A 14,246-nucleotide genomic window follows, 5' to 3' on the forward strand; every position below is an offset into this window, starting at 1 on the left:
AGTCAATTAAGCACCAGGAACGATATCCCTGCTTCATCGGTAACGGTAATCAGCTCGATGAAGACCTGGGTCGACTTGAGCATTGTGTCGCGGCTTCTTTTGAAACCTTGTCGCATATCCTTGACTCTGGCTGTATGCGTCGTCCCCTATCGTCGTCCTGTGTATTATCGCCAGCCGCCCTTACACATGATGCTACACTCTCGCAAGAGGTTTGTCGTCACGGTTGAGCCTAACCGCAAGGGACACTTATCGCACCCTACGAACAAGGCGGTTCCTCAAGGTAGCACAAGTACAAGACAGTGGTCTAACGTAGTTGGGAAAACGCAGTATAGGTATCATGCCTGATATTCAATATCAGGTTTCTATGAGAAACAACACCATCAAGGTATCCTGGTATCTAACCGCCCTATTGATTTTGACGGTCAGAGTTTGATCTTAACTATAGAGGTCAAGAGCACCTTTTGAGATAGAAAGGTGCTATAAACCCGATGCTTGGCTCGCTGGTCTACTTGTAACTACCTTATTAAACCATCTCGCTATACCTACAACGCCTCCATGACGCACTGTTTGTCGACCCCTTTCGGCAGACCGGTGGAAAAGATCCCATATCGGAGGTGTGTAAGAAATCATGGCTGTCTTTATCTGCTGCACTCTGTCTCCGGACTCTCCACGACAGCGCTACGGCGTTGCAACAATCGTAGCAGTGGGGTATCACAAATCCCACGGGCCAGACTCTACGGCCTACCATAAGGAGCCCAGGGACGGATGATGGGTCCTTTCCCTCGAGAATATACCTTGGGAAGTATGTGGGATTTGGCGTGATGACTCTGCTTTGGTTATGGTACCGCCCAGTCCTGCCATAGGAGAATGAAGTATGCCGTTATACAGAAACACGGCAAACTTCGCCTTTGAATCGCATCGCTGAAGCATGCTGTTCGTAGCAAGCCCTCTTGAGGTCGCCGCAATCCCGGATGCAAAAAGTGTCAAGGGCCGTCGAGTCGTAACGAGGTTGCGTTTGCGTCTAAGTAAAAACCGTACACTGTCCTGAGGTTATGCTCTATCTTATAATATCGGTTCCTGGTCGTTTGCTGGACTGATCCTCTCCTCGTGACCGTCGCCCCTTAGCAGGCCTCTCTGTTCGCCGCCAGCGTCTTCTCTAGTGAGGCCGGTCTCGACGCCCATATCTCTCGACAGCCCGCTGCTCTGACGCGTCTCGTCCGCCCCGTTGAGCACGTACCAAACATCCTTCTTCGTCAAGAGACCCTGCAGGGCACCGCGGTCGCTAAATAGAACGTACCGCAGGCCGAGCTTCTGGAAGTAATTCACAGCCAAGTGCAAATTGGAGCGTGACGCCATGGTGATGGGCGTCTGGTCCATCCACGGCCGGAGGTCGAGCGTGGTACGCGGGTCCGCAAGGGGCTGATGAGAGAAGAAAGCTTCCGTCTCCGGCGGAAGCGACCTCGGTGGCTGAGAGCACATCTGCAAGTTGTAGCTGAGCTCTGCTCGTGATATGTAGCCCAGCAGCAGAGCTTCGCGCGGGTCCGAAATAACGGGAAAGCCCCGGTAAGGGTGCGTGTTGAGAATGTTCTGGAGACTGCCAATAGTGTGGCCCGTAGCTGTAAGCACGACCAGATCCTCGATACGAGTCATAATCTGGGAGGCGGGGATGTCTGGTATGACCATTTCCTCGCTATTGTCCAGGAACGGGTACTTATTGAAGTGAATCCAGGCCTCGTAAATGCCCTTGCGTGAAAACGCGTCCCCTACCCATTTCGAGATCATGACGGCAATCATGATGGGAAGAACGTATGTTAAGGCTCCGGTCAGCTCGAACATGATAACCACGATCGAAACCGTCATGCGAGTGACTCCGGCGAGAGTAGCCGCTGCCCCAATGATAGCATACGTCCCAGGAGTCACACATGGGACGTCCGGTTCGCAGGCAGCAAATGCGAAAAACGCAGGGTGGTTTGTGACCCAAATCTCCATGATGATACCCACCGCCCGGCCAGTGAGTGCACCGATGGCCATCGAAGGCAGAATAATTCCTGCGGGCAGCTGAAGGCCAAAGGTAACGGTGGCCAAGAAGAACCCGAGAATAGCCCCGAAAATCAAAAGCACAATGGTCGGTGTCGATGCAGCCCCTGTCTTACAGAGACCGATCTCGTCGTCGACATACTTGGAGCATTCGACGAACAAGTTCGACACAAGCTCTGAAGTTTGAAACTTCATATAATGGTTCGGGTAGTTGATGAGTGCCGTGAGAAGGGCAATTGCTGCGACCTGAGTGATCGGTCCTGGTAGCCACGGCGTGTTCTTCTTCCATCGAGCTACGGCCATGTTGGCTTTGATGAAGAGCCCGCCGTAGATTCCCTGTCATGTCGTTAGCGACATTTGTGCAGAAGGTGAAAGCTACTTACACCCAGAATGCCGAGCAGGATGAAGGGGATTAGCTCGAAGCCATGCCAGCTGGTGCTGAACTTGACTTGATACATAACAAGCTGACCGGTTCGGAAGGGGTCAAACGCCTGGAGAACCACGGCTGCCGTCATGGCACAGACGAAACTTTGCCACATGGTTTTGTCGGGGAAATAGTAAGAAAGTTGCTGAGAACCAATTAGCCCAAGTTATCGAGGAACATCGACGCTACACACTTCGAGACTGAACAAGACACCTCCGATTGGAGATCCAAAGGCAACAGAGATACCGGAGGCGGCTGCCGCAGACAACACCTCTCTCTTCCGGGCTATGGCCATGTTAGTGATGTACGTGTAGTGGCCTGTGAGGCCTGCTTACCCTCGTTGTCATTGATGTTCGAGAAGAGCTTGATAAATAGATTGGCACAGCAGCACGCAACGTGTACCAGAGGTCCCTCTTTGCCCAGCCACATGCCAGATCCAACAGCAAGGCACTAGGACGGTCAGCCAATCTGACCATGTGGTGAGGGCTACAACAACATACCAGACCCAGCGACTTTGTGATCAGAGTCCAGCTGCCAAGAAACCTGCGGATGACGAAGCCACCTAGCACCGTCTTGATCTCGGGTATACCGCTATGCTTGGCATATATCGCATACTCCTTAACTAAAACCGCTGCTGCTGATGCCAGACAAACCTTCAGAAGAATCAGCTCGTGACGGTAAGCAATGGGAGCGCAACCCTTACCGAAAAAATGAGGAAGAAAAAGTACTCTATGAACCATTTACCCACAGCCGACGAAATTCCTAAGGCCTGGGCCCAGGGTGTCCAGCCAGAGCACTTGGAAATCTCGTGGTAGCCCCAGCAGCAGAAATTCTTGTTTAAATAGAACGCGCCGCCTTCCGGGCCGCTCGCGCAGTAGCCTGTCTTCAGGTCACCAAGCCAGTCTGTCGTGATGTCGATGCCAGCGGCAACAGTTCCAACGGCCATGCCAGTTAGTATCAGAATGACCCAGATCTCGCTGGCATCCAGCAGTTGTTTGAGCAACCCGAGCAGGCCGTGCGCGCTCGAGTGGAGGACGCGCAGACGTTGACGCTCCTTTGTGTATTCAAAGATCCAGTCGATGGCCGTCAAATCCTCATATCGCACTCTCCTGCCGGGCCCCTCGGCATACCAATCCAATGGCGCGCCATCTTTTGTGCTTTGATTTGCAGTACCGTGCACGTCTGCTCTCCGAGGCGATCGGTTGGGGTCTTGGGTCGGCGTTCGAGCTCGCGGCGAAGAGTGAGGGGAGGCTGTGCCTGGTCGCGAGCCGGTGAAGGCAGATAGGAAGCGTCCTGATGCCGATGAAACAGCTTGCTTCTGTTTGCGCTTAAAGGACAAGGGTTCTTCGAGGTCGTCGTGGATCGGGTCTTCGATCAGGACGTCGGCAACGTCTTCGTCATCGCTCCAAAAGTCCAGTTCGTCGCGGTCGGTGGGGTCGCTGTTGTTGCCATTGTTCAGCGGGCGCGATGAAGATGAGGCGGACGAATCATTGTGTACACGACCGTCCATGATGCGAATCTGACGACGTTGACTCCCAGTGTCCTCAGATGATGGCCATCCTGTTGTCGTTCTCCTAAATGGACGGAAACGTTGTTATCTCGGACCGGATACCTATTCGGTGACAACCCGCGCGTGGCTGACTCGGTGTGGGAGCTCGGACCCCTTTGCGACCCGATACGGTGCTGATGCGACGCCGTGGGGGGCAAGTGGCCAAGAGCAGGGGGGTCTTGATGGAGTGCGGGCGATCTGTGTCTCCAGTATCTTCTACACGGGGCAATTTTTCACGACAGCGTCATCTCGTCCGGTCTTGACTTCTCGAACCTTGCCTTGGCACCAGGCTTTGACAAGCTATAATCCGTGCGTTTCTTCCGATCTTTTGGGGGAAAAGAGAGAAGAACGTTTCCAAGCCAGCCAATATAGCAAGTGTTTTCTTGAGAACTGGTGGACCCCCCAAGTGCTGTTTATCCAAAAGAAATCGATAACAGCTGAAGCTCGTCTCACACACAATTTCGTCCGTTTCACATGACCATCAAGCGGACATAATCAGAACCCCAGCCGGGACGTACTGCGACATCTAAAGAGCATGTCGGAAGAAGTATCATCGGGGTCGGCGGACCCTCACGCGCCATTGCAAGCGCCTGACCCGACCCAGGCAACCCAGCAAACCGCATCACTCGATCAAATCCAGAGTATGTTGACAGCCAAAGACGATACGTCGCGATTAGTTGGCTTAGCTTTGTTGAAAACCTTGCTCGACAACTCTGAAGAGCTGCGTAATGATGCCGGTACCGTTGTTAGCATATGGGAGTCCATCTCTCCAAAGTTTTTGGATCGGCTGGTGAAGACAGGGTCTTCGACCCAGTCAGCCCAAAAGGACGCAAAGAACATGGTGGACCTCGCAGTCTCAGTAATCCATGTCTTCGCCTTGCTCTTGCCGGATCAGTCAAAGAGAGACAAGAGACTCGTCGGGAGGTTGCCTCTCCTAGTCTCTAGCTTGCTCCAGAGGTGCGTTGCAGGAACTCGTTACATACATAGCTTCAACATTGACACACAAAAAGCTCGGAGGAGACGTCTAAACTGATCGTTCAGACGATACTCACCCTCGTTGCATTCCCAGAAGGCGCCAAGTCCTTCCTCGAGGTTGAGGATGTCAGTCCCTTGGTCGAGATTGCACCCAGCAACTCATCGGCCCTCGAAGTTTTCGCGTTTTCGTGGATCAACTGCATGAGCCTGGTACAGGATAGGACTGCCTTGAAGACGAAGATAGATGGGACAGTGCAGGCCCTTGTTTCGACCTTTAAAGGCACCGACGCCGTCACTTTTCTCGAGTTCCTCGGCAAATTTCTCCGAAATGCAGACCCCAAGGTAGTTTGTCTCTTCGAGATGGTACAGGCAGCTGACTTACACTTGAATAGGCCCTCCCGTCGAGCCCGAAGTGGGTCAAACCGACTGTTGACTTCATCAAGAAGCTCCTCACCAGCAGGCCTACGCCACAGGCCAGGAATGCCTACACCATTGCCGCTGCATCGTTGCTCGAGGTGTACCCGGCCGAAACGTCGAGGCTTCTCTTCACCAGCGACGTGAAAGAAGATAAGCCGTTTTCGTACCTGTTCATTACCCTACTTCTCACCGATACTAGAGCGACTCTGCCGCGACTACTCGAGCTCCTCAATGACTCTGCATATCCAGCCATTGCACAGCGCCTCGGATCATCGTTCGATATCACCACCCGATTCATTGGATATCTCGTGAGGAGCCTTGATGATGAGATGTCATCGCCGGCAAACATGATTATGTCCGCAGACTTTCTGCTCAAGATCCGCCGGGTCGTTGCGGAAACCATGTCTCTCACCATTGAGTTCTTACGAGACAGATGGGATGCATCCGTGGCAGGAACTTTTGGGCTGCACCCTGATGCGCGGATAAAGGAAACAGACACGTCCATGGGCAAGATGCTGACAATTTCGTGGGAGTCGAAAAAGGACAACATCCATGAGGACCCCCTGATCCTCGCAGCTATCAGGGCCTTATCGCTCTGGCTTCGCGAGGATGACAACGACCTCTTGAGAAAGGAGGCGGCCGGCTTGATGGATATGCTCATTGACCTCTACAAAGCGAGTTCCCCGACACGACTCGACTTCCGCGCCCCGATCCTGGTAGGCCTGGAGGGTATCCTCGTCGAGAAGGCAGGCCTCGAGGAGTTCACCACGCACAACGGCTGGGGCGCTCTAACCCAGGACCTTCTAGCCATACTGCAGCGCACGTCGACGGTAAGTGACGAGAACGAGGCCGCGCGCGCCATCGAGATCGTCCGCATCCTGTTGCCCATCGTCGAGAGCGAGGAGGCCGGTTCGCGGGAGGAGTGGATGGATCTCGTCACCTCGGTGGCCGCCTGGGACGCTCCGGAGGTCGGGCAGCCGCTCGTCGTGCAAGAGGCTCAGGTTGCGGTCCTCCAGCTTACGACCGCTCTGCTCGTCGGCGCGCCGGAGGGGATGAAGAGGCGATACATCCACTCCACCAGCGCTATCCTCGGCATCGCTGCGCGGCTGGAGAAACATGTCGGCGCAGACCATACGTTGAGGGAGTCTTTGGTCGACGTGTTGCAAACCCTAGGTAGTTTCCGCTAGTTCGCGAAATGATTTCCTGCCAAGATTAGCGTTGCTATCTGCTGCAATCCAAGTTTGTGTGATGTACCAATCAGCTTGCCATCATGGGCTCAGAGCACTTCCCCTTGGACTGGGTATTTGCTTGGGCCCAATACAAGAAAAGCCTGCGGGATATCTGACGACTCAACGCACTGTCAATCTCTCCGAGCTCGGATTGCTCGATACCCCTCCCTACCCGCTCGGCATAAACGCACAATAAACACCGGCATGGGACTCGGCCAGGTAGTTTGAAAACGGAGGATCCATTGTGCTGGAGGCAAGGCGTCTGTCTCACGTTGGTATACAGTCGCGAGGTCAATCCAAGGGGAGAAGAAGTGTGGCACGACAACGCTGGCTGGACCGAGGTGTACTCAGCTGACCCAGTTCAACTTGGTATCATCTTCATAGAGCCGACGGTTCTCGCCGGCTCAAGGGCCAGGCAAGAATTTCATCATACGGCACGCAGGCCTCCAATTTTCCATATCACGGTGTAACGACTAGTTGTAGATGCAAACCAATATTTGCTCGCTTTTTTCTTTGTCCAGGGAAATTGATACCTTTCCTGAACTTCGCTCTAATAGACATGCACGGACAATACCGCTACGCGAAGCCAGTATTGCCTCACTCTGCTACATCCACCCCCTCTCCCTTCCTGGGCCTGTGACTGTGCCTGCGCCCTTCCTGTCCATTCCACGTTGGCGACAGATCGTGAGTGACGTTTCCCAGGCCGGCCATGCTCTGGTATCTGCTGCTATGTTCGACCACTATCATACGCATGAAAGGGTTCTGCCAAATTTTGTGTGGTAGTATCCTCCTCGTGCTCGGGAACTGAGAAAAAACAACCCAAAACCACCATGCCAAAGTGGCGTTAAAATTATAGATGAGAAGAACAAGAAAGATGAAAATAGAAGCATGAATCAAGGAATGGGAAGTAAGACGTGAGATGCAATTACAACGATTAACCAATCTTTCCCCTATGTTCCTGTTGCATCGCATGCCGGGGGGAGCAAACTGTCCACTGTTCTAGTTGGCAACCTCCTCCTCAACCCACTGGTTCAAGCCGCCCTGGATGGCCAGGCCATAGCCAGCACCCATGCCGCCAAAGCTCGCTTGGTACTGGTGGCCACGACGCTCTCCTTCGTGACCCGAGGGCGCGCCGCCGTTGTCAAAACCGGGGTTTAGCGCAGGCAGACTTACTGCGCGGTTGTGCTGTCCGCGGTTGTTACTGGGAGCCAGAAGACCGCCGATGGTGGTGGGACCAGAACCGGATGCGCTTTGAGGGTAGCCGTTCGAGATGCTCGCGGATTGCTGGTGGCCCGTGATGGGGCTCTGAGACTGCATGTCGATAGACATTTCGCTGGGGGACGACTGTGCGGTGCCGAACAAAGCCTGGGAGTGAACGGCAAGCTGCTGGTGCTGTTGCTGCTGCTGCTGCTGAGCTTGCTGGGAGACGTGGTTCAGGTACATCGTCAGGGGGTGGTTGTTCGAGTTGAACATGGTTGCCGACTGCTGAGGCGTGTTGCCGTTGGTTGGGGAGCCCGAGTTCTGGGAACCGTTGGGCGGAGGCGACGAAACACCATCAGTGCGAGGAGATTGCGCCTGCTGCTGGAGCTGACGGGGCGCGTTTCCGCATCGGTCCTTGCCAAAGTTGACCTTGAACTTCTTGTACTCGTCCTTGCTTCGCACAGCCTCGATAGCCTTGATGGCATTGGCAATGTTGGTGAAGTTGACAAACGCACAGCTCTTTTCCCTCAGGGTGTTGACCAGCTCGATTTCGCCGTACTCGGAGAAGTCCTGTTTCAGTCGCTCCTCGGTCCACGTCTCGTCCAAGTTGCCAATGTAGACATTGCGAGAGGCACCTCCGCTAACAGCGAGGGCAATGGCGGGTGGGAGAGCACCAGAATGCTTGCCCCAGCCAATCTTAAGTCTGCGGTTGTGGATCATCAAGCCTTGCAGGTTGCTAAGAGCGTAGAAGGAGGCCGCAGCCGTGGGGTCGATGAAAGTGACGAAGCAGATGTGCTTGTCAGGGATGTAACGGATGTGGTGAAGAAGACCGCCGCGGACAACGTTGCAGATCTCCTCGATCGTCGTCTCGGGGTGAATATTGCCCAAGTAAATGGTGCGGTTTCCAAGGTTGTTGATGCCACCAGCAGTGGTCGCGACAGCGGCCGCGGCAACGGATTGCTGGGCCAGGGCGTTGGAGATGACGTCGCGGTCTGCACCGGTGAGCATGTGCGCATAGCCAGGCGCGATTCCAAGGTATTGAGCAGCGTTCTGCTGCTGCGTCTTCGAAACGTAAGCACATCGGTCCTTGCCGTAGTAAACGCGGCGAGGGGCCTGCCACTTCGGCTCTTGAGGAAGCTGGTTAACGGCCTTGACAGCATTGGCGATAGAGAGGAAGTGAATGAAAGCAATGCTCTTCTCGCGAACGAGCTTGATCGTGTCAATAGCACCGAACTTTCCTAGGTCCTCGCGGAGCTCCTCCTCAGTAACGTCCTCCGGCAGGTTGCCCAGATACACATTGCGTGAAGCACCGGCCTGCTGAACGGCCAAAGCCACCGAGGTGGGAACCTGGGAAGGCTTGCCCCAACCCACCTTGATATCCTGACCCTTGATGCAGAGCTTTTTCAAGATGGCATCAGAGTGGAAGTGAGTGGCGGAGCTGGCGTCCAGGAAAGAGATGAAAGCACAGTTCTTGTCAGGAAGAAGACGGACGGACTCGATTTGGCCGCTGCGGACGTGGCCCAAGATCTCCTCGGCTGACGTGTCCGGGGGAATGTTACCAAGGTAGACAGTGCGGCTGGTGCCAGTAACGATACCCGGACCCATGGAAACGGGTGAGCTAGGTTGCATGGGAATCTGCATGCCGTTGAAGCTACCGCCGGTCGGTGACTGAGGCTGGAAGAACTGGGGAGCACCATAGGTCGAGGGAGAGACCAAGGCCTGGTACTGCTGAGGAGACATGCTCTGCTGGATGGGGCTCTGCAGACCGTTCTGGTGGTGGTGCTGCTGCTGCTGGCTCTGTTGCTGGGCCTGCTGGAAGCTCTGGAGACTCTGGAACTGGGGGCTAGCAAAAGCGGCGGGAGTTCCGGGCTGGAAAGGGCTTCCGAGTAGCAGCTGGGAGGGGAGCAGAGGAGTGAACTGCATATCGAAGCCGGTGCCAGGAGTGGCCATATCGGCAGCGGAGGGAGGCGCCTGCTGGTGGTGGTTCAGGGGTTGGGTATTGATAGTGGGAATGTTTCCGCGACGAGGGTGCCTGTCGGCGAAGCCAGAGATGTTGGAAGTGAAAGCTCCGTGAGAGAAGCCGGTTTCGCTGTTGGAAGGCTTGGAAGCGTGGCCGAAGCGGTTTCCAGGAGCACTGGGGCCGCCCTGGCCGACGGGTCCTTGGATTTCCTGCATCCCGAGAAGATGCGGAGGGACAAGGTTGTCCCGGCCGACTTGGGATAGAACCGCCGTTTTGAAAGATTAGACGTGCCCTTAGGAGGCACGAAGAATCGGAGATGGGCGCGTTGGAATGCTACGGGACTCTGAGAGCACCGCAGTTTCAACGTGTGATTGGACGGGCGTCAAATCTGATCGAGGGACGAGCAAATAATGTCGGAGCTCAAGACACGAGTGGAGCAAGACGGATTGTGGCAGCTCGTGGGTGGACCGAGCTATGGACTGGCCGTTTGCCTAAGTTGGTGGCGAAGGGGTCCTCAAGCCAAAAATTGAGCAAAGTGAATTATACGGTCGACGCAACAAATGCTGTCCAGAACGGAAAGCTCTTCAAGGCAACGGTATTGTCGGGAGCCGGATAGCGGATAGTGGAAGAAGCAAGTTGTAATTCGTGCAAGTCGATGTTGAACAGCCACCTGGCGAGCGAGCGTCCAAGGTTCGGATCGGTTCGGTGCTGAGATCGGCGGCGAGATGAATCACCCCTTGCAGGTAGACCGGAAGATGGTCAAAGAATTATAGACGAAGGATATACGGGCAACGAATGTGGAAGCCAAGGTGAAGGATTGGTCAATACGGCAACGATCGCATAGGCCAGAGGAAGTCGGCAGCAGCGACGGGCGGTTTGGCTGCAAGGGATAAAGAATAGAAGATGAAGAATAAGGATGAGGGCGGGCGGATAAGAGGAAGGGGATGTAGGTGGGAGGTATAAGGTGGATGAGAGGTGAAGAGGAGAAGAAGAGGACAAGTCGAGAAGGGGGGTTAGAAGTCAGATGGTGGAGTCGAGGAATAGGAGGGAGCGAGAAGGTTAGGTAAGAAGAATAAGAGCAGGGGGGGCAGGAAGAGAAGGAGAGAAGAAAGAAGGAAGGGTCTGAAAGCTCAAGGAAGCGAGAGTGAGTAGTAGGTGAGGGAGTGGGAGGAGCACGCAGAGGTGGACGAAGGGAAGTAAGGGAAAGGGAACAAAAATAAAAATAAAAGAGGTGAGCGAAGGCAGGAAAAGCGGAGTGAGGAGGAGTATAGGTGTTAGGTGAGGTAAGGGTAGCAAGGAGAGAAAGGGCGGGCGGCGGACGGTGGGAGGAAGGAGAGTGGACGGGGGGTTCGTGTAGGCGGTAGATTGCCCAAAAGGGTCAAAAAGTAGAATTGGCTGCGCTAAGTTTAATGAGACTGACCAGGGATTACGGCAGGAGAACCCACTCTCGAGAGCCCACGGGCACCACCGCCGCCCACACTCGCTGTCCACAGCAGGGAGAGAGGCTGGACGCCGGGAGCCCGGGGGGATGGGTCATAGACATGGATGGGCATGGAGGAGTTGTGTAGTAGGTAGTACTGCGGTGTGTGCGTGTGCGCAGAGAGTTTCTATTCAGTTCTTCCTTTTGTTGCAGCAGCAAATGCACAAGAATAGTCACGATTAGAGGAGAGAGTTGGGAGGGATAGGTATGAATCAAAGCTTTGTCTCTCGTCATGACCTCCCGGCCGAGTCCTTGGATCGAGGAGGGCGGGTGCAATGCCAAGTGGACGGTGGACATGTTCATGTGCTTTGTGCCCGCCTTATGATGTGTGCTATGATTAAACCATCAAAGGTGCATCTGCCCCCTTCCCGTCCCATCAAGCTCTCGCCGGCCGTTTGACTGCGCGGCTGATTTGCAACTTGGCTTCTGCTTCGCTCTGTCCTTCTTTCTCTTCTCAGCCGAGCCCAGAGCAGCTTGTGGCCCATCCGCCCATCCAAAACCAGGCCACCGTGACAGGAACTGACACCGTCCGCTCGTGAGGGCAGGTGCATGTCGCCCTGCCCTCCCACTCCCCCATAAACTATCTCAACATGAAAGTAAGTTGGCATCCAGGTAAGGCGGTTAGGTCTGAGCGTGCGTGACCTGCCAATGTCCATTCTGCACTAGGTAGATGAAGATGAAAATAGTGGTTTGATGGGCCGTCCGTCTGTCTTCTGTATCTGTCTCTGTCCCCTGCCTGTCATCTCCTTGATCGTCCGTCCCGCGTGATTGTACAAATATTTACCTACCTATTCGTACCAGGCAGCACCAACGCCCCTTCTGCAGTTCGCATGAGGCGGGCCCCTTTCGGGTACTTTGCATTAGAAATTACACGTCAAAGATAGTTTCAACGGCGTGATGGCCGCCCCTTCTGGGCGCTTTGCACGGTTGCAGCTTAGGGGCAAGGGAAGACTTGGGAGGAGGGAAAGAAGGGGGGGGGGGAAAAAGAAAAAAAAGGGGGGGGGGGGGGGGGGGGGGGAGGGGGTGCGCCTTCACAGTACGGTGAGCCAATTAGACGAGTCATCAGGTAGCTTGAAGTACCTTTGCAACTGACAGTGGGTGGGGGACGTGGATGAGGTTGCTGTGTGGGTTGGTAGCGAAGAAGGGGCTAGTGTATCCGTACTGCGTACGTACCTAAATTGTCGGATACCCTTGCATGAGGTATTGTCGGTACGTACCGGACATCACAGCATCTTCCTGGCTTTTCAGGTCGATCTGCACAAATGATAGAAGTTAGTCCAAGGTACATCCGTACATTGGCGCCTACCCGGTACACTACCTGACTACCTACCTGTACCAGTGGACATTGTGCATTACACTAGGCACTCCGCGTAAACCCCCGATCTTCAGGGCGCCCCAAGTAAGGGTAGCATGTACGGATATACTCCGTATACTACTACTACTCATCCTCTGCAGGTCTGACCTGCAGCGAACAACGCACCGACAACTGTCAGATCTCGACAGTATTGGTTCCGTGCCAAGAAAACAAGTGCTGTACTCGCGGTGCCGTACCTCACTTTTTCGTATTTAGCCCCCAAGACTGATCAAGACCCGAAGGGTTTGCAACCCATCGTTAGCAGGCCGCCGCCGTCTTATCCTAGCCAGTTGCGCGGCGGGTAAGGCCAGCCACAACCACGAGACTTTCTCAACATGACCGTCACAGTCGCGCTACTGATTTAGCGTCCGACATGCCGCCATCCATCCCACCTCTTTCGGGGCCTCGTCTACCGGTTTTCATAATGGCTGAGGGGACAACGAAATGTGCTCGTTCTCTCATTTGTTCGCTCGTTGATTGTTTCTACAGACTACCTAGTGTAGTGTAGAGCGTGATAGTTTTACGTCCTTGAGTCAGAAACGGGTTACCTTGCCTCTTCAGACTCGCCTCATGCTATTCCAGGTCGAGCATCGCAGTACGCACAACCTCGGTATTGCCGACATTTGTCCACTCTTGCTCCATTCAGACGTGGCGAACCGAGAAGTGCCATGTCTTCAATCAATCAATCAACCTAGGTGCCTAGGCACCCGGGTGACAAAAAACAGCGCCGGTCGGGCCACACCCAGAGCACCAAAAAACCGGCGCTGTTTTTTGTCACCCGGGTGCTAGGTAGGTACCAAACACCAGATCTTCGTCCCCTATTCAAACCCGTCCTCCACCCGTCGGTTGGCATCAGCCATGCAACACCCCGATTTCTTAGTCCTATCCACATGAACAGCCTCCTCGTCCCACCCCTGTTTGGTCCCCTATTTCTTTCTTACTCTGCCCCTACCTTCCACTCTGCTCACCCCTGGATCTGCTCTCACCCATTCTTAACATTCGATGGAAGAGAACCTCGCTTCGGTTCCGACGCAATTGCACAGCAGGGCCAATATACCGTCTACTCCAGCCGTTGCTGCGTAATATCCATCGTCAAGACGCCTTGACAGTTCTGTATCCTCAAGGCCGATGCTGGAACTCGTGGACAAACCCGTCTCATAGTTGCGACCTATACGGATAGAGAGGACAGAGCGTGAGCGGTTCGGTGCGCTCTTGCAGAGCCAAGAGGCGGATATTGCATTTCAATAGACAGTACTCCGTACTACTAGACCGGGGGGGATTTGGTATACACTATGTACTCCTCCGCGAGCAGATTCCCTCCCCCTGTTCATTTCTTTTTACCCCCCGGCCTTACCACATACGATGGTATCCGGCCGAAGTTTATGACCCCTGTTAGGTAACTAACGTTTACCCCCCTACTACAGGACTTCACTTTTGGTGAATATTCCCCCCCTATTATGATATCAGCTGTGGGGGGTAACATCATAGGGGTCATTAACTTCCCCCTGCCATCCTGTATCTACTGAGTAGTATCGTGCAGTACACTGCAACCACTGCCCGCTCAGCGGGAGACTACATGTAAGGCGACCATTGCGGGGGGTATCTGACCTGACCTGACCAT

General features: G+C 54.4%; 3 protein-coding genes across 3 annotated transcripts; 1 reads left to right on the forward strand and 2 right to left on the reverse strand.

The window, feature by feature from the left end:
- Window positions 1-1,062: 1,062 nt before the first annotated feature.
- GLRG_03641 (voltage gated chloride channel) lies at window positions 1,063-3,971 on the reverse strand (the record flags this gene model as incomplete). Its single annotated transcript, XM_008094326.1, has 6 exons — window positions 1,063-2,373; window positions 2,421-2,606; window positions 2,655-2,746; window positions 2,797-2,911; window positions 2,962-3,114; window positions 3,165-3,971. The coding sequence occupies 6 exons, from the start codon at window positions 3,969-3,971 to the stop codon at window positions 1,063-1,065; spliced, it is 2,664 nt and encodes an 887-aa protein (XP_008092517.1).
- Window positions 3,972-4,545: 574 nt separating this feature from the next.
- On the forward strand, window positions 4,546-6,589 carry GLRG_03642 (uncharacterized protein; the record flags this gene model as incomplete). Its single annotated transcript, XM_008094327.1, has 3 exons — window positions 4,546-4,967; window positions 5,021-5,327; window positions 5,378-6,589. 3 exons carry the CDS (start codon window positions 4,546-4,548, stop codon window positions 6,587-6,589), a joined length of 1,941 nt encoding a protein of 646 aa, XP_008092518.1.
- A 1,041-nt stretch (window positions 6,590-7,630) lies between these two features.
- GLRG_03643 (RNA recognition domain-containing protein) lies at window positions 7,631-10,006 on the reverse strand (the record flags this gene model as incomplete). Its single annotated transcript, XM_008094328.1, has 1 exon — window positions 7,631-10,006. One exon carries the CDS (start codon window positions 10,004-10,006, stop codon window positions 7,631-7,633), a length of 2,376 nt encoding a protein of 791 aa, XP_008092519.1.
- Between the last annotated feature and the right edge of the window lie 4,240 nt (window positions 10,007-14,246).

Source organism: Colletotrichum graminicola (assembly GCF_000149035.1).
Source record: "Colletotrichum graminicola M1.001 genomic scaffold supercont1.11, whole genome shotgun sequence".
Taxonomy (NCBI): domain Eukaryota; kingdom Fungi; phylum Ascomycota; class Sordariomycetes; order Glomerellales; family Glomerellaceae; genus Colletotrichum; species Colletotrichum graminicola.